This window comes from Myiozetetes cayanensis, unplaced genomic scaffold, assembly GCF_022539395.1.
Source record: "Myiozetetes cayanensis isolate MyiCay16 unplaced genomic scaffold, myiCay2020 scf304, whole genome shotgun sequence".
Classification (NCBI taxonomy): domain Eukaryota; kingdom Metazoa; phylum Chordata; class Aves; order Passeriformes; family Tyrannidae; genus Myiozetetes; species Myiozetetes cayanensis.
This window is the reverse complement of record NW_026087527.1, coordinates 26,861-53,849: the sequence shown is the minus strand read 5'-3', so window position 1 is coordinate 53,849 and position 26,989 is coordinate 26,861. Positions and strand designations below refer to the sequence as shown.

Here is a 26,989-nt window from a genome sequence, read left to right as displayed (position 1 = left end):
TCCCCAACTCGAGCCAAAGTTCGGGGATTTTCGGGCCGATGTGGGAAAAATCAGGAAGCTTTTTGGCCCCCTCATCCCACCCAGAAGGAGCAACCCCCTCCCTTCCCAATCCCGGTGCGAAAGAGGGAAGGATTTTCCATGTTTTAGAAACCAAAAAAAAGTGGGAAAGGGTTTTTTTTTCCGTTAAAAAAAGAGCAAACCCAGACGGAGAAGGAGGAGGAGGAAGAGGAGGAATTTTCGCGCAGCTCCGGAGGCGACTCCGGAGGCTCCCGGAGGTACTTCCAAGGTTTCCCTGGTTGCAGCAGTGTGGGAATTCGGGAATGGGATGGCAGGGGTCAGTCCAGGAAGCGCTGGCAGGCCTTTTTCCAGCGGCAGGCCGTGCACCACTGGTCCCGGTGCTCGATGCCGTAAACCTTGCGGCACTTCTTGGCTTCGCCCCGGATTTTCCTGGGAAAACGGGGAGGGAGGGAAGGGACACGGGGGGAATGGGTTATGGATCCACAGGGAAATGGGTTATGGATCCACAGGGAAATGGGTTATGGATCCATAGGGAAGGGAGTTTGACTGGGTTCTGCTCTGGGGGGAGAAGGGAAGGGGGGAAAGGGGGAAGGGGGAAAGAGGAGAAGGAGGGAGAAGGGAGGAAGAGAGGGGAAAAGGAGGGAAGAGGAAGGACAGAAGGAGGGAAGGGAGGAAAGAGAGGAAGGGAGGAAAAAGAAGGGAAGGGGGAAAAGGAGGAAGGGGAGGAAAAGGAGGGAAAGGGGAAAAGGAGGGAAGGAGGGAAAAGGAGGGAAGGGGGAAAGGGAGGGAAGAGAAGGAAAAGGAGGAAGGGGAAGAAGGAGGGAAGGGGGAAAAAGGAGGGAAAGGGGAAAAGGAGGGAAGGGGGAAAAAGGAGGAAGGGGAAAAGGGAGGAAGAGAAAGGAAAAGGAGGAAGGAAGGAGGGAAGGGGGAAAAAGAGGGAAGGGGGAAAAAAGGAGGAAGGGAGGGACAAGGAGGAGGGAAGGAGGGAAAGAGGGAAGGGAGGAAAAGGAAGGGAGAAAGAAGGGAAGGGGGAAAAGGAGGAAGAGGGAAAAGGAGGGAAGAGGGAAAAGGAGGAAGAGGGGGAAAAGAGGAAGGGGAAGGAAGAGGGAAGGGAGGGGAAATAAGGAAAAGGAGAGGAAGGGAGGAAAAGGAGGGAAGGGGGAAAAGAGAGGAAGGGGAGGAAAGGGGGGAAGGGGGGAAAGGAAAGAAAGGAAGAAGGGGAAAAAAAGGGGAAGAGGGGAAAAAGGAGGGAAGGGTGGAAAGGGAGAGAAGAGAGGGAAAAGGAGGAGAAGGAGGAAAAGGAGGGAAAAGAGGGAAGAGGGGGAAAAGGGGGTAAGGGAGGAAAAAGGAGAAGGGGGAAGAGGAGGAAAGGGAGGAAGAGGAGGAAGGGGAAAAGGAGGGAAGGGGGAAAAGGAGGAGGGAGAGAAAGAAGGGAAGGGGGAAAAGGAGGAAGGGGGAAAAGGAGGGAAGGGGGAAAGGAGGAAGGAGGAAAGGAAGGAGGGAAAGGAGGAAGGGAGGAAAGGAGGGAAGGGGGGAAAGGAGGGAAGGGGAAAAGAGGGAAGAGGGAAAGGAGAGAAAGGGAGAAGAGGAGGAGGAGGGAAAAGGGAGGGAAGGGAGAAGGGAAAAGGGAAAGGGAAAAGGGGGAAAAGAAGGAAAGGGAAAAAGGGGAAAGGGAAAAGGGAAAGGAAAAGGGGGAAGGGAAAAAGGGGGAAGGGAAAAAGGGGCAAAGGGAAAAAGGGGGAAAGGGAAAGAAGGGGAGAAGAGAAAGAGGGGGAGAAGAGGAAAGAGGGGGAGAGGGAAAGAGGGGAGAGAGGAAAAGAGGGGAGAGGGAAAGAGAGGAGAGGGAAAGAGGGGAGAAGGGAAAGAGGGGAGAAGGGAAAGAGAGGGGAGAAGGAAAGAGGGGAGAAGGGAAAAAGGGTCAAAGGGAAAGAAGGGGCAAGGGCAAAAGGGCTGTGGCTCCTGACCTGGTGCCCAGGGACACCCTGGGTGGGGAGGCGACGATCAGGTGGGATTTGAGCAGCGGCGTTTGGGGTTCGCTGAAGCTCAGCGAGCGACTCCGCACCTGGGGAGGGAGAGGGGGAAAAAAATCAAGGATCAAAAAGGACACCTCGTGCCCTTCACTCCCAACATCCAACCCCTCATCCCGAAAGGAAAACGGCCCCGGCGCTCACCGGTGACAGGGACGGCAGCGTGGAGGTGGCGGCGGCCCAGCTGATGCTGGTGAAGATGTGGGGGGACACCGGGATTTGGATGGAGGGCAAGGCCTGTGGGGGGACAAGAGGGGGGGCAGCATTAATCCCACTCCCATTCCCATGGAATTTCCAATGGAATTTACCCCCCCCAATCCGTGGATCCTGCTGAGGCGGAGCGTGGAATGTTCGGAGCGTGGAATGTTCGGAGCGTGGAATGTTCGGAGCGTGGAATGTTCGGCGTCACCCCCTGCAGGGTGACTTCCCAAATCCCAAATCCCAAATCCAACCCCCCAATCCCGCCTTGTTGGCATTTCTGGAGTTTTCCAGGGGTTTTCCCGAGGGTTTTCCCGCTTTGGGATGACGTCACAGGCGTTCCCTGTGGGATGGGGTTGGACCCACAGGCGGCTCCTGGAGTTCCACACTCCCAGCTCCAGGGAGACACTGCTGCTCCCAAGATTCCCACCTTTCCCAAGATTCCCACCTTTCCCAAGATTCCCACCTTTCCCAAGATTCCCAGTTTTCCCCCCTGTGCCCCAGGATCCGGCAGGGCAGCATTCCAGCCTCGGGAAGGGTGTGTTGCATTCCAAAGGAAGGGAACAGAGGCCCCAGGAGGGGGGGAGGGTGGAGCTTCCAGCTGGGAATGGGCACCCAAATCCCTGGAATGTCCCTAAAAACCCCAAACCTCTCCAGGGATAACAGAACATCCCCAAACCTCTCCAGGGATAACAGGACATCCCTCCAGCCAGGAACAAGCACCCAAATCCCAAAAAAACAGGGGCTATGGAAGCAGAGGCTGGGCAGCTCCACCCCAGCCAGGAACAGGCACCCAAATCCCAAAAATCCAGGGGCTATGGAAGCTGGGTGTCCAAAGGGCTGCAGGGAAACCTCTCCAGGGATAACAGAACATCCCTCCAGTCTGGAAAAACACCCAAATCCCAAAAATCCAGGGGTTATGGAAGCTGGGTGCCCAAGAGATGCAGGGAAAGCTCTCCAGGGATAACAGAACATCCCTCCAGCCTGGAAAAGCACCCAAATCCCAAAAAATCAGAGGCTATGGAAGCTGGGTGTCCAAAGGCTGAAGGGAAATCTTTCCAGGGATAACAGAACATCCCTCCAGTCTGGAAAAACACCCAAATCCCAAAAATCCAGGGGCTATGGAAGCTGGTTGTCCAAGGGCTGAAGGGAAACCTCTCCAGGGATAACAGAATGTTCTTCCTGCCAGGAACAGGCACCCAAATCCCAAAAATCCAGGGGCTATGGAAGCAGAGGCTGGGCAGCTCCACCCCAGCCTGGAACAGCCACCCAAATCCCAAAAAATCCAGGGGCTATGGAAGCTGGTTGTCCAGAGGATGAAGGGAAACCTCTCCAGGGATAACAGAATGTTCTTCCAGCTTGGAACAGGCACCCAAATCCCAAAAATCCAGGGGCTATGGAAGCTGGGTTTGGGATGCAGGGAAACCTCTCCAAGGATAACAGAATGTTCTTCCTGCCAGGAACAGGCACCCAAATCCCAAAAAAAACAGGAGTTATGGAAGCTGGGTGTCCAGAGGGCTGAAGGGAAACCTTTCCAGGGATAACAGAATGTTCTTCCTGCCAGGAACAAGCACTCAAATCCCAAAAAACCAGGGGTTATGGAAGCTGGGTGTCCAAGGGCTGAAGGGAAACCTCTCCAGGGATAACAGAATGTTCTTCCAGCCAGGAACAGGCACCCAAATCCCAAAAATCCAGGGGCTATGGAAGCCGGGTTTGGGATGCAGGGAAAGCTCTCCAGGGATAACAGAACATCCCTCCAGCCTGGAAAAACACCCAAATCCCAAAAATCCAGGGGCTATGGATGCTGGTTGTCCAGAGGGCTGAAGGGAAATCTTTCCAGGGATAACAGAACATCCCTCTAGTCAGGAACAGGCACCCAAATCCCAAAAAACCAGGGGCCATGGAAGCTGGTTGTCCAGAGGCTGAAGGGAAATCTTTCCAGGGATAACAGAACATCCCTCCAGACAGGAACAGGCACCCAAACCCCAAAAATCCAGGGGCTATGGAAGCTGGCTTTGGGATGCAGGGAAACCTCTCCAAGGATAACAGGATGTTCTTCCTGCCAGGAACAAGCACTCAAATCCCAAAAATCCAGGGGCTATGGAAGCTGGGTGTCCAAGGGCTGAAGGCAAATCTTTCCAGGGATAACAGAACATCCCTCCAGCCTGGAAAAGCACCCAAATCCCAAAAAACCAGAGGCTATGGAAGCAGAGGCTGGGCAGCTCCAACCCAGCCTGGAACAGCCACCCAAATCCCTAAAAACCAGGAGCTATGGAAGCTGGGTTTGGGATGCAGGGAAACCTTTCCAGGGATAACAGAACATCCCTCTAGTCAGGAACAGGCACCCAAATCCCAAAAATCCAGGGGCCATGGAAGCAGAGGCTGGGCAGCTCCACCCCAGCCAGGAACAGGCACCCAAATCCCAAAAAATCCAGGGGCTATGGAAGCTGGTTGTCCAGAGGCTGAAGGGAAATCTTTCCAGGGATAACAGAACATCCCTCCAACCTGGAACAGGCACCCAAATCCCAAAAATCCAGGGGCCATGGAAGCTGGTTGTCCAGAGGCTGAAGGGAAACCTCTCCAGGGATAACAGAATGTTCTTCCTGCCAGGAACAGGCCCCCAAATCCCAAAAATCCAGGGGCCATGGAAGCTGGGTGCCCAAAGGGCTGCAGGGAAACCTTTCCAGCGATAACAGAACATCCCTCTAGTCTGGAACAGGTACCTAAATCCCAAAAAACCAGGGGCTATTGAAGCAGAGGCTGGGCAGCTCCACCCCAGCCTGGAACAGGCATCCAAATCCCTAAAAACCAGGGGCTATGGAAGCTGGGTGTCCAGAGGCTGAAGGGAAATCTTTCCAGGGATAACAGGATGTTCTTCCAGCCAGGAACAGGTACCCAAATCCCAAAAATCCAGGGGTCATGGAAGCAGAGGCTGGGCAGCTCCACCCCAGCCTGGAACAGGCATCCAAATCCCAAAAATCCAGGAGCTATGGAAGCTGGGTTTGGGATGCAGGGAAACCTCTCCAGGGATAACAGAATGTTCTTCCTGCCAGGAACAAGCACCCAAATCCCTAAAAACCAGGAGCTATGGAAGCTGGGTTTGGGATCCAGGGAAACCTCTCCAGGGATAACAGAATGTTCTTCCTGCCAGGAACAGACATCCAAATCCCAAAAAAAACAGGTGCCATGGATGCTGGGTGCCCAAAGGGCTGAAGGGAAACCTTTCCAGGGATAACAGAATGTTCTTCCAGCCAGGAACAAGCCCCCAAATCCCAAAAATCCAGGTGCCCAAAGCACACCGGCACCTCCCACCCTCGGGCGGGACCCGCGGATCCAACCGCGCCATCACCTTTCCCCTTCCAAACATTCCAGAGGGTGATCCCAAAGATTTTGGGAGGTGTCCCAAGGATTTGGGCAGCCCCCCCAGAGCTCACCTGGTAGGCGTGGTCGGCCTGGATGTGCCAGAAGGAGCCGGGGGCCGACTGGCTGAGGGCACCACCGGCCAGGCCGGGTTCCAGCGGGATCGGCTCCAGCGGGAGCGGCTCCAGCGCCTGCCGGATGACGATGGGAGCCGAGGTGGCCGTGGTACTGGTGGTACTGGTGGTACTGGTGGTACTGGTGGTGCTGGTGGTCACCTCAGGGCTCGCTTCTTCCTTCACCTGCACCTCGGTGTAATAAAAATCCTCCTCCCGCTTCCGCTGCTGCTCCCACTCGGCGCCGTCCCTGCCCCCGGGGGAGGGAAGAGAGGGAAGAGGTTGTCCTGGTTTTTTCCAGCTTTCCTGGGAAGCAGGGAGAGAGGAATCTCCCCCCCTTTTCCAGCTGTGATCCCAAAGAGTCAGATGGGCAGGCTGAGCTCTTCCCAGGGGGGGCTGGAGAAAGCGCTGGAATTGCCGGCCGAAAATTCCCGGATGGGAATTTTCGGCCGGCAATTCCAGCGCTTTCTCCAGCTCCCGGTTGGGAATTTTCGCTTGGAATTCCCCCTCCCCCATCACCCTGGGGTTTCATCCATCCAGGAGGGAATAAAGAGCTCCTGGAGAGATGGTTTTGGTGGGTTTTTTCCCAGTGTTTTTATCCAGCGCTGGATGGCGCTGTGGGATCGCTCCTGGAGAATTCCCGCTTGGAAAAGGGAGGAGGAGGAAAAAAAAATCTCCGGTGGGAAATAGGGATAAATTACAGGTGGGATAGAGATCCTTGTGCCCTCAGTGTATTTTTTTTGGGGAGGGGGAATTCCTAGGAAAAAATGCCAGGATGCCACCAGGATTCCCAAGAGTCGAGGAAGAGCTGGGTGATCCCAAGGTTTTCCAGCTGCCAGAGCTCACCAAATCCAGCTCTGGAAGTTGTAAAATAACCCCCCCCTTCACCTACCTGGGCAGTCTCAAAGTTTAAACCTATTTTTTTATTCTAAAAAAAAAACCTCCCATTTTACTAAAAAATAATTAAAAAAAAAATTCAATTTTGCCCCCTCATATTTAAAAAAACTCCATGTTTTTACCCCGTTTGTTTCTCAAGAAAACATAATTCCCCTTAAAAAAAAACCTCATATTTTCCCCAAAACCTCACAATTTTACCAGAGAAACCTCAATTCCACCCCTGAAAAAAAAACCCCACATTTTTCCCCAAAACCTCACAATTTTCCCAGAGAAACCTCAATTCCACCCCCCTAAAAAAAACCCCACATTTTCCCCCAAACCTCACAATTTTACCAAAGAAACACCATTTCACCTCCCTCCCAAAAAAAACCCACATTTTTCCCCAAACCTCACAATTTTACCAAAGAACCCTCAAATTTTTTCCCCCAAACCCACCATTTTTTCCCTAAACCACTGATTTTTTTCCCCCAAAACCCACCATTTTCCCTCAAAACCACTGATTTTTTTTCCCCAAATCCACTATTTTTTTCCCAAACCCACTGATTTTTTTTCCCCCAAAACCCACCATTTTTTCCCAAACCCACCAACTTTTTTTCCCCATAAACCCCACATTTTTTTCCTAACAAAAGCCCTTTCCATCCTCAAAAAATTCAGGTGAAATCCTGGCACCAAAGGCAGGATTTCCAACACTGGGATCATTCCTGGCACCAAAGGCAGGATTTCCAACACTGGGATCATTCCCAGCAGGAATTAGGGATGACACAGCAGGGAGGGACGTGGATTTGGTGTCTGGATAGGGATTGAGGTGGAATCCTGAGGTGAAATTTAGGTTATCCAAAGGTGAAATCCTGGCATAAAAAGCAGGATTTCCAGCACTGGGATCATTCCTGGCACCAAAGGCAGGATTTCCACAACACTGGGATCATTCCCAGCAGGAATTAGTGATGACACAGCAGGGAGGGACGTGGATTTGGTGTCTGAGTAAGGATTGAGGTGGAATCCTGAGGTGAAATTTAGGTTATCCAAAGGGGAAATCCTGAGGTGAAATTCTGGCATAAAAAGCAGGATTTCCAGCACTGGGATCATTCCTGGCACCAAAGGCAGGATTTCCACAACACTGGGATCATTCCCAGCAGGAATTAGGATGACACAGCGGGGAGGGACCTGGATTTGGTGTCTGAGTAAGGATTGAGGTGGAATCCTGAGGTGAAATTTGGCTTATCCAAAGGTTATCCAAAGGTGAAATCCTGGCACCAAAAGCAGGATTTCCAGCACTGGGATCATTCCCAGTAGGAATTAGTGATGACACAGCAGGGAGGGACGTGGATTTGGTGTCTGGGCAGGGATTGAGGTGGAATCCTGAGGTGGAATCGTCCTTACCCGAGGTGCTGGGTCCGCACGTGCCGCTTGATGCCGACGATGGAGCGCAGGAGCTTCCCACAGCTGGGCCACAGGCACTTGTACATCACCTTCACCGAGTTCTGTGGGGACAGATGGCACTGTCACCCCCTCCCTGGTGCCACTGTCCCGTCCCTGGGGTGCTGGCCCTGGGACAGCCCCACTGTGGCAGTGGCACCGGGGTGTCGCTCCACTGGGAGGGTGGACAGGGATAAATTCGGAATTTAAAGGCGGAAAGCAGCTGCAAATCCCTGGATGGAAGAGACCACGTGGCCCTCTCCATGCTAAGCATGGAGTAGAATCCAACAGGGTTGGGAAAGAGCTCTGAGTCAAACCCTGGCTCCGAGCCCGCCGTGGTTCCCAGCCCGTGGCGCTGATGCCACATCCAGCCTGTCCTGAAACACCTCCAGGGACAGGGAATCCACCCCCTCCCTGGGCAGCCCATTCCAAGGGCTGAGCACTCTCCAGGGAAAGAATCCCTTCCCCACATCCCACCTGAACCTCCCCTGGCCCAGCTGGAGGCCCAGCCCTCTTGTCCTGCTGCTGCTTCCTGGGAGCAGAGCCCCATCCCAGCCGGCTCCCCCCTCCTGGCAGGGAGTTGTGCAGAGGGATGAGGTCTCCCCTGAGCCTCCTCCTCTCCAGGCTGAGCCCCCCAAAAAAAAAACCTGAGTTCCCACCCGGATGTAACCAAAACTCAGTATTTTCTCCACCTTCTGTGTGGTTTCTGAGGGATTGGTAATCACTGGGTTGTTGGCAGAATCCATGCAGGGCACAGCGGGCACCTCAGGGTGTTAAAGAGCTCTCCAAGGAGGGTTTCTTTGCCTCCCCCCACCCCGGGGTGGCACCAGCACCTTCACCCCCCAACCTGAGGGGACATTTCTGCTCATGGGTCCTACTGGACTGGCCTAAGGGGCAGCTGCAACCACCCAGACCATCGGAGACTCCAAAAATATCCCGTGACTCACGGAGTTAAATCACCCATTGTGGAACTCCCCGCCCCTGGGGGAGGTGCTGGACGTTCCCACCTGAACCCCAGCACGTACAATCTCGGGGTTTTTGGGAATCAGACAACCACAGGGTCAGCTGGCTTGGGAAAGACCTCTGAGATCATCGAGCCCAACCCCTCGCTCCGCTGATGCCACATCCAGCCTGTCCTGAAACACCTCCAGGGACGGGGAATCCACCCTGGGAAGCCCCTTCCAACCTAAACCTCCCCTGGAACAGCTGGAGGCCGTGCCCTCTTGTCCCTGGACTTCTGCTACCACTCCTGGAATCCAGAGGGGGGCCCAGAACTCCCACAGGACCACGCTCTCAGCAGGACTGTGACCATCACTCCAACAGATCTGCTGGACCAACACCTTTCCCCTCCATTTACTTCACCCCCAGTGTGGGGGGGGGTCCACGTGGTGCTCAGCACGGGGGGCTCGACAAACCGCTCTGCTTGGAATTCTCTTCTCATCCCGGGGTGCTGCACGTCAGTCTTGGGGTGGGGGAGGGGGGGGCTTAAAACCATTTTAACTCCGCATCGCTGCACTAATTATAACCTTCGGAGCAAACCGTAACTCCTTCCTGTTTGTTTGGGGCAAAATGTAACACATCTCTGGTTTTTCCCTCCCACCCACCCACCCTTCCCACCTTCCTCTTGCGCGGGGCGGGTTCCTCCGGCACGGAGGGCTCGGGGTCTGTCTCGAAGCCGTCATCGCCCCGGGGCTCCCCGGAGTATTTGGGGCTGCCGGAGGAGGCGGGGTGAGGTGGCGAAGGGGCGGAGATGTCGCTGGCCCCGCTCCAGTGGCCGCTGCTGGTGGTGCTGCTGCCGCTGTCCGACACGTCCCCGCTCTCCTTCCAGGGGTCCCGCGATGCTGCGGGAAAAGAAAGGATTGGATGGGGAGGGGGACACACACATGGAACACACGCCAGGGTTGGACAAACCCCCGCCACGGGGTTGAATTGTTTCGTTTACCCTCTTAAAAATAAAAAAAACCCAAACCACGAAGCCCTTTGCACTTCTGCTCCTGGTTGTTGGTGGTTTATCCCTGTTTTATCCCATCTCCCCATCGGCACAGCCGGCAGCGGGACCAGCGCATTTCCCACGGCTCTTCCCGCCCCCTCGGGGGGTTTATTTTTATCCCTGTCTGACTCCTCGGGAATGAAAAGGGCCTCTAAAAAAAGGAGTGACCGGGTGGTGCCTCCCCCACCCGGATTCCTGCGGGGGGCTCCCCATCCCACGGGATGGCTGCGGGATTCGGGATCGCTCCCAGGGCGCTGCCGGGGCTGTCCCGGTCCCGGCTGGAGCCGCCGCCTCCCAGGAAATTTGGGAACTGGGGAGTCCTGGGGGATCATTTTGGGTACAATCCTGGGTGGATTTGGGCTGATTTTGGGTGGATTTGGGTCGTTTTTCCTACCATTCCAGCTGCGATTTTGGTGGAACTTCATGGGAATTGGGATGAAATCTGGGGGGGGAATTTTGGGGAATCGGGGAATCCTGGGCTTGACTTGGGGAATCCTTGGGGGTGACTTTGAGGGTGATTTGGGGTGGATTTGGGTCGATTTGGGGCGGATTTGGAGCCTTTTCCCCCCCGCCATTTCTGCTGCCACCCGGGCTGAAATTCCCCAGAATTCCTGGAATTCCCATGGAATCCTCCCCAAAATCCAGGTTTGCCAAGCTGCTGCTGCGCTTCCCAGCCCTCAGATTAATCGACCTCGAGTGTCTGGAGCATCTTTTCTTCTTCTTTCTGCTGTGGAGGGGCTGCAGGGGAGGGAAGGGAACAAGGGCCAGGAGGAGAGGGAACGGCCTCCAGCTGGGCCAGGGGAGGGACAGGTGGGATATTGGGAACAATTCCCACCTGGAAAGGGCTGTCAGGCACTGGAATCAACTTCCCAGGGCAGGGCTGGATTCCCCATCCCTGGAGGGATTTAAAATCCCTGTGGATGTGGCCCTTGGGGACAGGGGGCAGGGCTGGACTTGGCAGTGCTGGGGTTGGTTGGACTTGGTGATCCCAGAGGGATTTTCCAACTTTAATCATCCCAAAGAGTTCTGTGCCATCCTGGCATTGTCCCATCTCCTACAACTAAAAGTTTAATAAGGTGGGGGTCCCAAATTCCCAGAGAACAAGGGCCAGGATGAGAGGGAACAGCCTCGAGGGCACATTTAGTCGGATATCGGGAACAATTCCCACATGGAAAGGGCTGTCAGGCACTGGAATGAACTTCCCAGGGCAGGGCTGGATTCCCCATCCCTGCTGGGATTCCCAGTCCCTGGGGATGTGGCCCTTGGGGACACGGGGCAGGGCTGGCCTGGGCTGGTTGGACTCGGTGATCCCAGACGGATTTTCCAACTTTAATCATCCCAAAGGATTCCCAATCCTGGCATTGTCCCATCTCCTACAACTAAAAGGGATTTTAATAAGGTGGGGCTTCCCCAATTCCCAGAGAACAAGGGCCAGGATGAGAAGGAACGGCCTTGAGGGCACGTTTAGTTGGATGCTGGGAACAATTCCCACATGGAAAGGGCTGTCAGGCACTGGAATCAACTTCCCAAGGCAGGGGTGGATTCCCCATCCCCAGAGGGATTCCCAATCCCTGTGGATGTGGGAACAGAGGTGGCCTGGGCAGCAATTCCCAGACCCCGTTTCCTCCAGGAATTCCGGGGTTTCCCTCCCGATCCATCCCGTGGGAATCACTCACCGCTCTCTCCGGAGGGAGGGCTCTGCACCACGGGGGAACAGGACAGGCTGGTCAGCACCATGGCAGCCACCATCTCATCCATCTCCACGGCAGCATCAGCTTTCCTGCGCCCACAGGGTTGGGAAAACACGTGGAGGGTTGGGAAAAAAAAAGCGGAGCCACCACCCGGATACGACCCCTGAGAAACCCCCAACCCTGCAGCTTCACCCCCCTCCCTCCTCCTGGGGTGGGAAAAAAAAAAGAATAAATTAAAAAATCCCCTTAATCCTTAAAGGAACCACCCTCTGGATAATCCCACGCTGGTGGAAAATGCCAGCCCCTCTCCCGCTCCGAGCGATCCCATTTTGGGGGGAAAAAAAGGCACCACCAACCTCTTGGGAACGTCGATGCTGCTGGATATGGATCTGGGCAGGGTGTCAGCAGGAGGCTGGAGCGTGTCCTGCACCCTCCAGCAGCTCTGCAAGCCCTGCTCCTTCCCCTGCTCACATTCCTGCCCGCTGGAAGTGAGGAGCACCTGGAAAAGGTTGGGAAGGGAGGAAAGGAGAGGAGATTTCCCGGGTGATGCGATCCCGAATTCCCACCTTGGCTCTTCCATTCCCACCTCCCTCAGGCAGGGAAGGGAGATGTTCAAACCTCACCTCCTTCTCCTCCTCCTCCTCTTTCCCAGAGTCCCAAATTCCTCCTGACTTTTCCATCACCACCAGTCCAATCCCAATCCCAATCCCGTGTCTGTGTCGATGGACGCTCCGAGCGTCCCTGGCTATTTACGGGAACATCTCCTCATGGAATGTTCCCACCAAGGATGGATGGACACACCCACCTCCCTCAAGTGGGAATTCCAGCAGAAACCAGGGGTGGAAAAAGCCCCCAGGGCGAAGGGAATCGGCACAAGGATCGAGACACGGAAAGATCCCAACCTGCCCGCCGAAAACGAGGATGGAGGGGTGTGTGGATCCAGGTTTTTCCATGAACCACCCACAGCACCTCAGGGTCTGGATGTCCCTGGCAGGTGAAGACACCCCAGTGCTATTTTAATGCCGTTCCCAGCAGGCAAAGGTTGCTCCTGGAAAAATCTTCCAGAGCGGAGCAGGCGGAGCGACAAAAAAATCGGGAGGAGCCAAAAAACCACCCAGGGGATTTATGGACCCTCCAGAGAGCAGAGAGCTCCACAGGGAGCAGCCAGGATTTGGGATTTACCTCTCCTCGGTGTTAATGCCTGGCCAGGCATTAACAGGAACCGCTCCGGTGGGATGGAGTGTGATCGTTATTCCCAATCCCAGGAATATCCCTATCCCTGGCCAAGGCACGGCCCCTCCTTAAGCACCAGCAGTCCAGGACACATGGAATGTGAGGGCATTCCCACCTCACTCCTCCCTTTTTCACCCCAAACATCCACACCCTCGATCCAGACTGAGCTCCGAGGTCTGAGCCACGGGGGGAGCTCCTGGAAACTTCCCTTGGGATTGGAAGGTGGGTTATGGGAAGATGGGATCAATCCACGGGAGGGAAGCCCACTGGGAGCCACTTCAGGTGTCGAAACCATCTCCCTCCACCTCAGAGGGCTGGAGAGAACAAGAAGCTACTCCCTCCTCTCCTCTTCCCATTCCCACTCCTGCCTGGGATCAGGGATATCTCCGGAGGGGATGGATCTCAGCCCAAACCCTTCAGACACATCCAGGGCCAAAAGCATCATCATCATCATCACCACCCACCCACCAAAGATTCCTGGGAACTGCCAGGAATTCCCCACCATCGGGAAAACCCGGGAGGCTTTCCCAGGACGTACCTGCTGCCCGGGGAATCCGGGAGCTTGGCTGTTCTCCTCCAAGGGGAGCGCGCAGGATCCGTCCTCGTGGCCTCCAGGGGCCAGCTCGGGCTGCAATCCCGGGATTTGGGCGGCTACCGCCGGAATTCCGTCGGCGGGAACGCGGGTGCCGAGCAGGGAGCGCTTCCCCAGGCGCCGGGACAGCACGGTGGCCATGGCACTGCAGGGGAGAGGAACACAAGGATGTCGGATCCGGAGAGGGATCCTGGACATCGACCGGCGTCTTCCCGAGGAGCTGGGAAAGGCCCTGCGCTCCCAGGAGCCCGGATTCCCTGGGGATGCAGTCAGGATGGTGCTCGGAGCCTCCGTTCCCTCCGGAGCTTCCCTTCCCATTCCCTTTCTGGAGCTTCCATTACCATTCCCCTTCTGGAGCTTCCCTTCCCATTCCCTTTCTGGAGCCTCCATTCCCTCCCTTCCCATTCCCTTCCTGGAGCCTCTGTTCCCTTCCCATTCCCCTCCTGGAGCCTCCGTTCCCTCCAGAGCTTCCCTTCCCATTCCCCTTCTGGAGCCTCCATTCCCTCCCTTCCCATTCCCTCTCTGGAGCCTCCATTCCCTCTGGAGCTTCCTTCCCATTCCCTTCCTGGAGCCTCCATTCCCTCCCTTCCCATTCCCTTCCTGGAGCCTCCAACCCTCTGGAGTTTCCCTTCCCATTCCCCTCCTGGAGCCTCCATTCCCTCTGGAGCTTCCCTTCCCATTCCCTTTCTGGAGCCTCCATTCCTTCCCTTCCCTTCCCATTCCCTTTCTGGAGCTTCCCTTCTTATTCCCTTCCTGGATCCTCAGTTCCCTCTGGAGCTTCCCTTCCCATTCCCTTTGTGGAGCCTCCATTCCCTTTGGAGCTTCCCTTCCCATCCCATTCCCTTCCTGGAGCCTCCAGTTCCCTCCGGAGCTTCCCTTCCCGAGGCTCTTCCCGCCTGTCCCACTCCGACCCCACAATTATTTCTATCCCGAAGTGTTTCTCTGTAACCATCTTTAACCTATTCCGCCCCCAGGGAAGCCGGGAATGGGATGTATCCAACCACATCGCCGCTAAATCCAACGGCTCCAGCAAGTGACAGCATTCCAATGGCAGATGCCGCCTCATTTCGGTGTTTTTTGGGATGATCCCGGACGAGAAAAGCTCCCCTGAGGCGGAACAGGGAGCTCTCCCCGCTCCTCTGGAGCCGTCCCAAGAAAGGTTACTCCGAGCCACATCCCACACTTCAAAGGGACTCCCGGGATTCGCGGGCGCTTTTATGGGATAACCGACCGCGCTCGTCCCGCCCCGGAACGCCGGGTAGAAAATTAACAGCAAGCCGGCAGCCACAAAGGAAGGGAGAGGGAAGAGCGGGCGCGGGGTGTGCCAAGGAAAACTCCTCGTGCCAGGGCTGCCCGCAGGGATTTCTCCTTCCCTCCGGAGCGGGATCAAAGCGCCCGCTCTCCCGGCTCTCCCTCTCATCCCGCCGGGATTTCCGCAGCGTCCGGGGGGTGCTCCTGAACCCCTTGTTTTTAATTTTTGGTTTTTTTTTTTTTTTCCGTGGTGCAATAATGGGATCCACGCGGGAATGGCTCATCCAAAGGGACACCGGGAAGGCTGGGAGGGGGGACACGGTGAAGCCCCCACCCCTTCCGCCGGCATCGACCACCACGCACGCAGCCACCGGGAAAACCTCGCGCCGGGGTATCCCGGGATTCCGAGGGCTCCGGGAATCGCTGATGAGTGGAAGGGAAGCGGTGCCGGCTCCGAGGCAGCTCCTGGCGGGCAGCCAGGAGGGAGGGCAGCGCCGAAGGTGGAGAGGCGGCTTCTCATTTCCTTCGGGCTTTTTTTTTTTGCGCTTGGCCTTCCCTCTTCCTTACCCCCCCCCGCCTCCTCTTCCCTCTCCGGCCCGGGAAGGAGGAGAAGAGGGGGGAAGGAAAACCCTCCCAAACTTTTCGGAGCCGCATCTGCTCCCAGCGGGCCGGATCCAGTTTGGGAGCCCGGGGTGTGTGTGGGGGTGTGTGGGGAAACACCGAGGCCAAAAAAATCCTTCTCCTCCATCCACGTCCCAAACCACGGAGCGGGAGTCGGGAATAGGGCAGGAGGAGCCGGGAGGCCAACTCTGCCGCCTCCGGAGCCCTCCCAGCTGTTCCCAATCACGCGCCGCAGGGGTCAGAGAGCCGGCACAGATCCCAAATTATTCCCTTGCTCCGACGCCGGGCGTGTATTTTGGCCGGCGTTTTCCCAGCTCTTGCCAGGGAGTTGTGGGGGAAGAAAACGTCAGCGTGCCCGCTGGCTGGAGCGAGGCTTTGGAAAAGCGGGAGCCCCGCTCGGCAAACGAGGAACGCTGGGATTAGCAAGGAGGGGACGTGGGGAAAGCGGGGAGGGTGTCCCAGTGCTCATCCCGGCTCCTGCTTGCCCGGGCTTTGCCGGGAGAAAGGCAAAGTTCCTGCTTTCCCCGACCACCGGCGCAAATCCCCTCTCCAGGGAACGTGCTGTTACAGCACACCCCGTTTTTCCATGTGTTTTTTTAATGGATAAATGCTGGTAGGTCTTCTCCTCAAGTCCAGCCTAACTCCTGCCACGGATCAACAACCCGGACCACGAAGTCCAGGCTACGACAGACCCCGAACGCTGCAAGAACCGACGACGAGCCCAGTTTTAATCTCTCTTCCAAAAAAATCGCCCCTTCTCATCCCAAAATATCCCGAAGCTCTTTGCAAACAGGGGTATCCACAGGGATATCCACAGGGATATGCAGAGTTCGGGCCTGTATTAAACCAAGAGGCGACGAGGATCTGCTGACCCCGAGTCAGAACCAAACTCCCGGCGCTCCCGGACAAGGAACAACAAAAACCGGCGCTTCCAAGAGTTTCCCTCCTAATTCCACCTCGTTTCACAGCTCGGCGTCGTGCCCACGATGTGTCACCGCGTGGAAAGGAAGGCTCCCCGACCCTCATCCACAACAACGCTCGCTGCCGCCGGGAGATTCCCGAGGGAAACGATGCCGGGAGGGAAAACACATTCGGAGGTCGCGCTCCCGACCACATCCACGGTTTTTTTGGTGCCGGCGAGGGCAGGGAGACTTCCCAAAGGCATCGGGGAGCCGGCATCGAAGGCAGTCAGGAAGGAAAGGGCGGGAGTTGGAGCTTTTCTGGGAGCGGGCACAGGGATTCGTGGCACGGGCTGCGTGTGTGTTCCCGTGTGCGGGGCACGTGGGGAAGATGGCAGGGCTGGAGGCACGGCAGGAGGAGGAGGAGGAGGAGGAGGTGGTGCCCGGGCCTGCCGAGGAGGGCGGCACCGGGCAGGGCACGTGTGCGAGGGGAGGGGGACACACGGACCGGGAAAGCCGGGGGGGAGAGGGATGTGTGCCGGGATGGGGGGGCTGGCATGGACCGGGATGGGGGCTGGCATGGACAGGGATGGGGGCTGGCATGGACCGGGATGGGAGGCACAGATAGGGGTGGGCATGGACCGGGAGGGGGACACGAACGAGGATGAAGGGGGTGGACACAGGCACCGGGCAGGGGTGGGCATCCACCAGGATTGGGAGCACACAGACACCGGGTGGGCACAGGGATAATGGGGGGGGCATAGGCACCAGGATGGGTGGGCATATACCGGGATGGGGAGGAGGGAGGGCACAAATACCGAGTGGGCAGGTACCGGCACCCCAAGCACCGCGCTGGGGGTGGCACAGAGCCCCGGGGTAAGATGCCCAGGGGGGTCTGGCAGCGGGCAGCACTCGGAGAAGGGGTGGTCGCCCGGGACTGGCAGAGCCCTGGTGTGTGTGTGTGGGGGGTGTGGTACAGACACCGGGCAGGGTGGGCATTCACCGGCATGGAGGGGGTACAAGCACCGGGCCGGAGGGGGCACAGACACGGGTAAAGGGGTTCTCACCCCGGGACCGGCAGAGCCTCGGGGTGTGTGTGTGGGGGACTGGGGAGGCAGCGCTGAGCCGGCCGGGGCTCGGGGTTTGGGGAGAGCTCGGGGTGGGGGTTCTTCCCGCTGCGACCCCCGCTTACCTCCGGCTCGGCTCCCGCCCTGCTCCGCCGGCGCTGGTTGTTTTTGAGCGGCCCGTCCCCGCTCGGTTCCCCGTTGCCGGTTTCTCCCTCAGGCCGGGCCGGGCCGGGCGGGGCGGGGAGGAGCCGCGGCCGGGCGGGAACCGCCGCTCCCGCGCGCGCGGGGTCTGGTGGGTTGGTTTTTTTTTAATAGTATTATTATTATTTGGCCCTTTTCCCTGGTTTTTTTCCCCCCTCTTTTTTTCCCCCGGGCGAGGAGGAGGGGAGGAAGGCGTGTGAGGGGGAAGGGGGGGAGGATGCCGCGCCGCCGCTACTCACAGCGCCCCGGGGGCAGCCCCTGGCTCCGAGCCTTCTCCTCGCCGCCGGCCGGGTTAAAGCTCCCGGGGCCGGGCTGGTGTAAACAACCTTCCCCACATGCTCGGCCCCTTCCTGCGCATTGGCTCCGCCGCTGCCTTCAAATGCAACGCCCCCGCCGACCCCGGCCCCGGCCGCGGCCCCGCCGGGCTCTGTCAGCCCAGCCCGGCCCGGCCCGGCCCGACCGGGGTGCCCGCGGGGCTCCGGGGAGCGGCCCCAGGGTTCGTCCCGCGTCTCCCCCTGTTCTTCCCGGTCCCCCCAGTTCTTTTTGGTCCCCTCCTGGTTCTTCCCGGTCCCCCCCGGTTCTCTCTGGTTCTCTGGTTCTTCCTGGTCTCCCCCACCCTCCCCGCCGGGATGAGGCCCCCGGGACTCCGCTGTTCACCCGAGCGGGCGCGGGGGTCATTTCTTCTCGCTTCCTAAAGCTGTGCTGCGCTTATAAAGCCTGGGATTGTTTGTTGTTGTTTGGTTTTTTTTTTAGTTTATTTTGGAGGGGTTTGTGTATTTTAAGTTTTGTCCCTTTGGAGGGTTTCGCCTCTGAAGGGCTGGGGCTCCCCTGCACCCCCTTCTCCAAGGGATGGAGCTCCCACTTCCCAAGGGCTGGGGCTCCCCCTGCACCCCCTTCTCCAAGGGATGGAGCTCCCCCTTCTCCAAAGGATGGAGCTCCCACTTCCCAAGGGATGGAGCTCCCCATCACCTCCTTCCCCAGGGAAGTGGCTCCCTAACACCCCGCTCTCCTTATCCTGCACCTTGGAGGGTCCCAGTACTGCAGCTGGAGCCTCCATCACCCCCTTCCCAAGGGATTGGGGCTCCCCCTGCACTGATTCCCCCCACTCCCCCTTCAAACCCTCAGCTTTTTGTCCCCACAACAAAAATCCCTAATTTTGCTGCTTTTGTCCCTGTATAGAGCATTATGGCAGAGCTGATGTACAAACACTGGGCCTATTTCCAGCCTCAAAAAACCATGTATTTTACCACCAACTAATAAACACAGCGTAGGTGGGATTTTACTGCCGTTGTCCGAGGTAAAATGTTGGGACAGGGAGTGGTTTTTATCATAGAAAAGACAAAACCTCACGTGATTTCTCAACAACGTATCTGTATTATTTTTTTCTCCGGTAAAAACAAGGCACCCTCTCCAACGCACCCAAACCGGAGCCAAACCCTTCTACTTCCAGCAGTGCTCCTAAATTTCCTCCCGAGCTCCTCAGACTTGGGCTTCTAAGTCACCTCAGTGCCTGGTTAAAATGAGAATTAAAATGAAAAGTGAATTATTATCTCCCCTCATGGACACCCCTCATCTCTCCCTATGATCTCCCCTCATGGACACTCCTCATCTCCCCATGATCTCCCCTCATGGACACCCCTCATCTCTCCCCTCATGGACACTCCTCATCTCTCCCCATGATCTCCCCTCATGGACACCTCTTATCTCCCTTCATGGACACCCCTCATCTCTCCCCATGATCTCCCCTCATGGACACTCCTCATCTCTCCCCATGATCTCCCCTCGTGGACACCCCTCATCTGACCCATGATGACCCCTCACGGCTGCCCCTCACACCCCATGGCCACCCTTCATCAGCCCTGATGGTCACTGATCCATCATGGACACTCCTCATCTCTCCCGATGGCCATCCCTCATCTCACTCCATGATCTCTCTCCCCTCATGGCTGCCCCTCATTATCTCCCCTCAGGGCTGCTCCTCATGGACACTCACCTCATGACTCTCCCCTCATGGCAGTCTCCCCTCATGGACACCTCATCTCATCTCCACCTCATGGACGTTCCTCAGGGCTGGTCCTCATATCCCATGGCAGCCCCTCATCTTCCTCCCATGAGTTCCCCTCAGGTCAGCCCTTCATCCCTCATGGACACCTCTCATGTCACCCATGATCTTCCCTCATGGACACCCCTCATCTCCCCTCATGATCTCCCCTCAGGGCTGCCCCTCAAACCCCATGGCCACCCTTCATCTGCCCTGATGATCACTGATCCATCATGGACACTCCTCATCTCCCCTGATGGCCATCCCTCATCTCACTCCATGATCTCTCTCTCATGGCTGCCCCTCATTATCTCCCCTCAGGGCTGCTCCTCACATATCCCATGGCCATCCTTCATCTCACTCCATGATCTCTCTCCCCTCATGGCTGCCCCCATGATCTCCTCTCAGGGCTGCTCCTCACATCCCATGGCCGCCCCTCATCTCATGGACACCCTTCATCTCCCCCATGACGTTCCCTCAGGGCTGGTCCTCATATCCCATGGCAGCCCCTCATCTTCCTCCCATGATTTCCCCTCAGGTCAGCCCTTCATCCCTCATGGACACCTCTCATGTCACCCATGATCTTCCCTCATGGACACCCCTCATCTCCCCTCATGATCTCCCCTCAGGGTTGCCCTTCAAACCCCATGGCCACCCTTCATCTGCCCTGATGATCACTGATCCATTATCCCTCATGGCTACTCCTCATCTCCCCTCATGATCTGCCCTCAGGTCAGCCCTTCATCCTCATGGACATCTCTCATCTTAGCTGTGATCTCCCCTCAGGGCTGCCCCTCACACCCCATGGCCGCCCCGCATCTCCCTCATGATCTCCCCTCACAGTTGCCCCTCACGCCCCGTGGTCAACCCTCATCTTCCTCCATGATCTCCCCTCATCTCCCTCATGATCCTCCCTCATGGACACCTCTGATCTTCCCAATGATCTTCCCTCATGGATACCCCTCATCTCACCCATGATCTCCCCATTACGGCTGCCCTTCACACCCCATGGCTGCCCCTCATCTCCTCTGATGATCACTGACCCCTTCATCCCTCATGGTCCCCTCTGATCTCCCCCATGATCTTCCCTCACAAAGACCCCTCCTCTCCCCTCATGCTCTCCCCTTACGGCTGCCCCTCACACCCCATGGCTGCCCCTCGTCTCCTCTGATGGTCATTGACCCCTCATCGTTCACGGACACTCCTCATCTCCCCCATGACGTTCCCTTTATAGACACTCTTCCTCTCCCCTCACGGCTGCCCCTCACACTCTCACACTCACACACACACACTTTCTCATACACACGTCCCATTCCTGCCTCCCTGTCCCTCTCCCTGTCCCTGTCCCTCTCCCTCCCCATGACGTCCATGACGTGCCCCTCCCTCAGCCTCCCCCAGCCATTCCCGCCCCCGGCGCTGGCGGAACGGCGCGTGCCCTGCCCGCTCCCCCGCCCCCGCCCTGGCTACGTGCGGTTCCCCACGAGGCGCCGCGCGCGCCCCCCGGCTGAGGGAACAGCGCGCGCCGCACGTTCGCGCCCCCGCCCGCCCGCGGCACGAGGGGGTGGGGGGAGGAGAGGAAGGCGGGCCGGGATTCACCAATGGCGAGAGGCGGTGCCGCAACACCGGCCAATAGCGGCTCGTCCTGAGGGGAAAGGCCCGCCCCCCTCGGGCGCCCATGGCGGCGCTGCGGCGAGAGCGGCGCCAGCGGCGGGCGGGGAGTCCCGCCGCCGGTTGGAGGCGGTGTGGTGCTCCGTCCGTGAGCCGCCTCATCTCCCTCGGCCCCCCTGTCCATCAGCCCTCAACCCACTCAGCCCCCTCAATCCATCAGCCCTCAGCCCCTGAACCCACTCAGCCCCCTCAGTCCATCAGCCCTCAGCCCCATCAATCCATCAGCCCTCAGCCCACTCAGCGCCCTCAGCCCACTCAGTCCATCAGCCCTCAGCCCCCGAGCCCACTCAGCCCCCTCAGGCCTCTCAATCCATCAGCCCTCAGCCCACTCAGCCCCCTCAGTCCATCAGCCCTCAGCCCCCTCAGTCTATCAGCCCTCAGCCCTCTCAGCCCCCTCAATCCATCAGCCCTCAGCCCCATCAATCCATCAGCTCTCAGCCCCCTCAGTCCATCAGCCCTCAGCCCCCTCAGCCCCCTCAGTCCATCAGCCTCAGCCCACTCAGCCCCCTCAGTCCATCAGCCCTCAGCCCACTCAGCCCCCTCAGTCCATCAGCCCTCAGCCCCATCGAGCCCCCTCAGCCCCCTCAATCCATCAGCCCTCAGCCCACTCAGCCCCCTCAGTCCATCAGCTCACTCAGCCCCTTCAGTCCATCAGCCCTGACCCCACTCAGCCCCCTCAGTCCATCAGCCCCTCAGCCCCCATCAATCCATCAGCCCTCAGCCCCCTCAATCCATCAGCCCTCAGCCCACTCAGCTCCCTCAATCCATCAGCCCTCAGCCCCCTCAGTCCATCAGCCCTCAGGCCCCGAGCCCACTCAGCCCTCAGCCCTCTCAGCTCCCTCAATCCATCAGACCTCAGCCCCCTCAATCCATGAGGCCACTCAGCCCCTTCAGTCCATCAGCCCTGACCCCACTCAGCCGCCTGAAACCATCAGCCATGAGCCCTCTCAGCCCCCTCAATCCGTCAGCCCTCAGGCCCCAAGCCCACTCAGCCCCCAAGCCCCCTCAGTCCATCAGTCCTCAGCCCCCTCAATCCATCAGCCCTCAGCCCCCTCAGTCCATCAGCCCTCAGCCCCCTCAATCCATCAGCCCTCAGCCCCATCAATCCATCAGCCCTCAGCCCCCTCAGTCCATCAGCCCTCAGCCCCCTCAATCCATCAGCCCTCAGCCCCCTCAATCCATCAGCCCTCAGCCCCCTCAGCCCCCTCAGTCCATCAACCTTCAGCCACCAAGCCCCCTCAGCCCCCTCCCAAATTTTCCATGCCCGATCCAGGGAATTTCCCCCATCCAAACTCCAGGCCGGGCTCCCCTGATCCCTCCCTGCCAGCGCCGGCTCATCCCAACAAACCCACGGATCTGGGAAGGCAGCAAATCCACTCGGCTTCTGCTCTGGGATGGCCCCCACGGGAAGCATCAAAGAGCTCATCCCAAACGCCCAATTCCCAAATCCTGGGCTTCCCAAAAAGCCGCTCGCTGTGGCTCTGGGATTTCCTGGAAGCACTGAAAACAAAGGAAGTGGATCCAAGGGGAGCGGATCTAAGGGGAATGGATCCAGGGGGAATGGATCCAAGGGGAATGGATCCAAAGGGAATAGATCCAAGGGGAGTGGATCCAAGGGGAATGGATCCAAAGGGATGGATCCAAGGGGAGTGGATCCAAGGGGAATGGATCCAAAGGGAATGGATCCAAGGGGAGTGGATCCAAGGGGAATGGATCCAAAGGGAATGGATCCAAGGGGAATGGATCCAAAAGGAATGGATCCAAAGGGAGTGGATCCAGGGGGAGCAGATCCAAGGGGAATGGATCCAAAGGGAATGGATCCAAGGGAGTGGATCAAAGGAATGGATCCAAGGGAATGGATCCAAGGGAGTGGATCAAAGGGAATGGATCCAAAGGGAATGGATCCAAGAGGAATGGATCCAAAGGAATGGATCAGGGAGTGGATCAGGGGAATGGATCAAGGAGTGGATCCAAGGGGAGTGGATCAAGGCGGGAGTGGATCCAAGGAATGGATCCAGGAGTGGATCCAAGGAGTGGATCCAAGGAGTGGATCCAATAGGGTGGATCAGAGATGGATCCAAGGGGAGTGGATCCAGGGGAAGTGGATCCAAAGAGGATGGATCAAGGAATGGATCCAAAGGGAATGGATCCAAAGGAATGGATCCAGGGAGTGGATCCAGGGAATGGATCCAAGGGGGGAGTGGATCCAAGGGGAGTGGATCCAAGGGGAGGTGGATCCAATGGGGGGTGGATCCAGGGGGGAGTGGATCCGAGGGAGAGTGGATCCAGGGGGGAGTGGATCCAAAGGGGGTGGATCCAAGGGGAATGGATCCAAAGGGAATGGATCCAAAGGGAATGGATCCAAGGGGAATGGATCCAAGGGGAATGGATCCAAGGAGTGGATCCAAGGGGAATGGATCCAAAGGGAGTGTATCCAGGGGGAATGGATCCAAGGAGAGTGGATCCAAAGGGAGTGGATCCGAGGGGAGTGGATCCAAGGGGAATGGATCCAAAGAGAATGGATCCAAGGGGGAATGGATCCAAGGGAAGTGGATCCAAGGGGAATGGATCCAAGGGAAGTGGATCCAAGGGGGGGTGGAAGAGGGATGAGGGTTTGGAAAGGGGGATGAGGGTTTGGGAAGAGGGATGAGGGGTTAGGAAGAGGGATGAGGGTTTGAGAAGAGAGATAAAGGTTTGGGAAAAGGGATGAGGATTTGGGAAGACGGATGAGGGTTTAGGAATGGGGATGAGGGTTTAGGAATGGGGATGAGGGTTTGGGAATGGGGATGATGGTTTGGGAATGGAGATGAGGGTTTGGGAAGAGGGATGAAGGTTTGGGAAGAGGGATGAGGGTTTGGAAAGGGGGATGAAGGTTTGGGAAGAGGGATGAGGGTTTGGGAAGAGGGATGAGGGTTTGGGAAGAGGGATGAGGGTTTGGAAAGGGGGATGAGGGTTTGGGAATGGAGATGAGGGTTTGGGAATGGAGATGAGGGTTTGGGAATGGGGATGAGGGTTTAGGAATGGGGATGAGGGTTTGGGAATGGGGATGAGGGTTTGGAAAGGGGGATGAGGGTTTGGGAATGGAGATGAGGGTTTGGGAATGGGGATGAGGGTTTGGGAATGGGGATGAGGGTTTGGGAAGAGGGATGAGGGTTTAGGAAGAGGGATGAGGGGTTAGGAAGAGGGATGAGGGTTTGGGAATGGGGATGAGGGTTATGGGAAGAGTGGATGAGGATTTGGGAAGAGTGGATGAGGCTCATGGGAAGGTGGATGAGCGTTTGGGAATGGGGATGAGGATTTGGGAATGGGGATGAGGGTTTGGGAAGGGGGATGAGGGTTTGGGAAGGGGGATGAGGGTTTGGGAAGAGTGGATGAGGTTATGGGAATGGAGATGAGGGTTGGGAAGAGGGATGAGGGTTTGGGAATGGAGATGAGGGTTGAGGGTTTGGGAAGAGGGATGACCACATAGGAAGGTGGATGAACACACAGGGAGATGGATGAGCTCATGGGAAGGTGGGTGGACATGTAGGAAAATTGATGAACACACAGGAATGTGGATGAGCACATGGGAAGGTGGATGAGCACATGGGAAGGTGGATGAGCACATGGGAAGGTGGAAGGGCACATGGGAAGGTGGATGAGCACATGGGAAGGTGGATGAGCACATGGGAAGGTGGATGAGCACATGGGAAGGTGGGTGGACATTTGGGAAGGCAGGTGAGCCTGTAGGAAGACAGGTGAGTGTTTGGGAAGGCAGGGGAGCACATGGGATGGTAGATGAACATATGGAAATGTAGATGATTATATAGGAAGGTGGAAGGGCATACAGGGAGGCAGGTGAGGATATAGGATGGCAGGTGAGTGTATAGGATGGCAGGTGAGTGTATAGGATGGCAGGTGAGGGTATAGGATGGCAGGTGAGGATACAGGATGGCAGGTGAGGATATAGGATGGCAGGTGAGGATGGCAGGTGAGGATATAGGATGGCAGGTGAGGATATAGGATGGCAGGTGAGTGTATAGGATGGCAGGTGAGGATATAGGATGGCAGGTGAGTGTATAGGATGGCAGGTGAGTGCATAGGATGACAGGTGAGGATATAGGATGGCAGGTGAGGATATAGGAAGGCAGGTGAGGATATAGGATGGCAGGTGAGGATATAGGATGGCAGGTGAGTGTATAGGATGGCAGGTGAGGATATAGGATGGCAGGTGAGGATATAGGATGGCAGGTGAGGATATAGGATGGCAGGTGAGTGTATAGGATGGCAGGTGAGGATATAGGAAGGCAGGTGAGGATAGGATGGCAGGTGAGTGCATAGGATGGCAGGTGAGTGTATAGGATGGCAGGTGAGGATATAGGATGGCAGGTGAGTGTATAGGATGGCAGGTGAGTGTATAGGATGGCAGGTGATGTATAGGATGGCAGGTGAGGATATAGGATGGCAGGTGAGGAGTATAGGATGGCAGGTGAGTGTATAGGATGGCAGGTGATGATATAGGATGGCAGGTGAGGATATAGGATGGCAGGTGAGTGTATAGGATGGCAGGTGAGGATATAGGATGGCAGGTGATGATATAGGATGGCAGGTGATTGTATATGATGGCAGGTGAGGATATAGGATGGCAGGTGAGTGTATAGGATGGCAGGTGATTGTATATGATGGCAGGTGAGGATATAGGATGGCAGGTGAGTGTATAGGATGGCAGGTGAGGATATAGGAAGGCAGGTGAGGATATAGGATGGCAGGTGAGGATATAGGATGGCAGGTGAGTGTATAGGATGGCAGGTGAGTGTATAGGATGGCAGGTGAGGATATAGGATGGCAGGTGAGTGTATAGGATGGCAGGTGAGGATATAGGATGGCAGGTGACCATATAGGAAGGTGGTTGAGCGTGTAGGAAAGCAGGTGGTCACATGGGAAGTCAATGGGCTTACAGGAAGGTAGATGATTATACAGGAAGGTGGATGAGCACATGGGAAGGTGGGTGATTATACAGGAAGGTGGAAGGGCATACAGAAAGGAGCTCACGGAAAGGCCATGGAGTTTCCAGGAAGTCTGGGAATGCCGAGGAGCTCATGGAAAGGCTGTGGAGCTCATGGAAAGGCCATGGAGTTTCCAGGAGCTCTGGGAATGCCAGGGAGCTCACGGAAAGGCTGTGGAGTTTACAGGGAGTTCAGGAATGCTGAGGAGCTCATGGAAAGGCCATGGAGTTTCCAGGAGGTCTGGGAATGCCAAGGAGCTCCTCCCAGGAGCAGGGCCAGGGCAGGAATGATCCCCCCTGTGCCGCTCCCAGCAGGATTCCAACCGGCAACGCATGGGATTGGAACCATCCCGGCTCCCCAGCCAGGAATAACCTTGCGGGATGAGGGTTTTTTTGGTTGGTTTGTTTTTTCTTTTTTTCCTTTTTAATTTTTTCTTTTTCTTTATTTTTATTTTCTCTCTTTTTTTCTTTTTTCTTTTTCCTTTTTTCTTTTTTTTAATTTTTTCTTTTTTCTTTTTTCTCCTTTTTTCTTTTTTCCTTTTTTCTTTCTTCCTTTTTTCTTTTTTCTCTCTTTTTTCTTTTTCCTTTTTTCTTTATCCTTTTTTTCTTTTTATTTTTTTCCTTTTTTCTTTTCCTTTCTTTTCTTTCCTTTTTTTCTTTTTCCTTTTTCTTTTTTCGTTTCCTTTCTTTTTTCCTTTTTTCTTTTTCTTCTTTCTTTTTTT

At 56.6% G+C, this 26,989-nt stretch overlaps 1 protein-coding gene across 2 annotated transcripts; it reads right to left on the bottom strand.

Moving 5' to 3' along the window:
• Positions 1-116: 116 nt before the first annotated feature.
• ZNF395 (zinc finger protein 395) lies at positions 117-17,913 on the bottom strand. Of its 2 annotated transcripts, none has more exons than XM_050326072.1 (10): positions 17,814-17,913; positions 13,482-13,680; positions 12,067-12,209; positions 11,696-11,799; positions 9,647-9,870; positions 7,994-8,094; positions 5,678-5,966; positions 2,190-2,282; positions 1,983-2,080; positions 117-447 (listed from the first exon to the last, which is right to left on the bottom strand). In XM_050326072.1, the coding sequence occupies exons 2-10, from the start codon at positions 13,674-13,676 to the stop codon at positions 336-338; spliced, it is 1,359 nt and encodes a 452-aa protein (XP_050182029.1). In that variant the 5' UTR covers positions 13,677-13,680; positions 17,814-17,913; the 3' UTR covers positions 117-335. The 2 variants fall into 2 exon arrangements, with proteins under 2 accessions (XP_050182029.1, XP_050182028.1); XM_050326071.1 differs by lacking the exon at positions 17,814-17,913 and adding an exon at positions 17,499-17,694.
• Between the last annotated feature and the right edge of the window lie 9,076 nt (positions 17,914-26,989).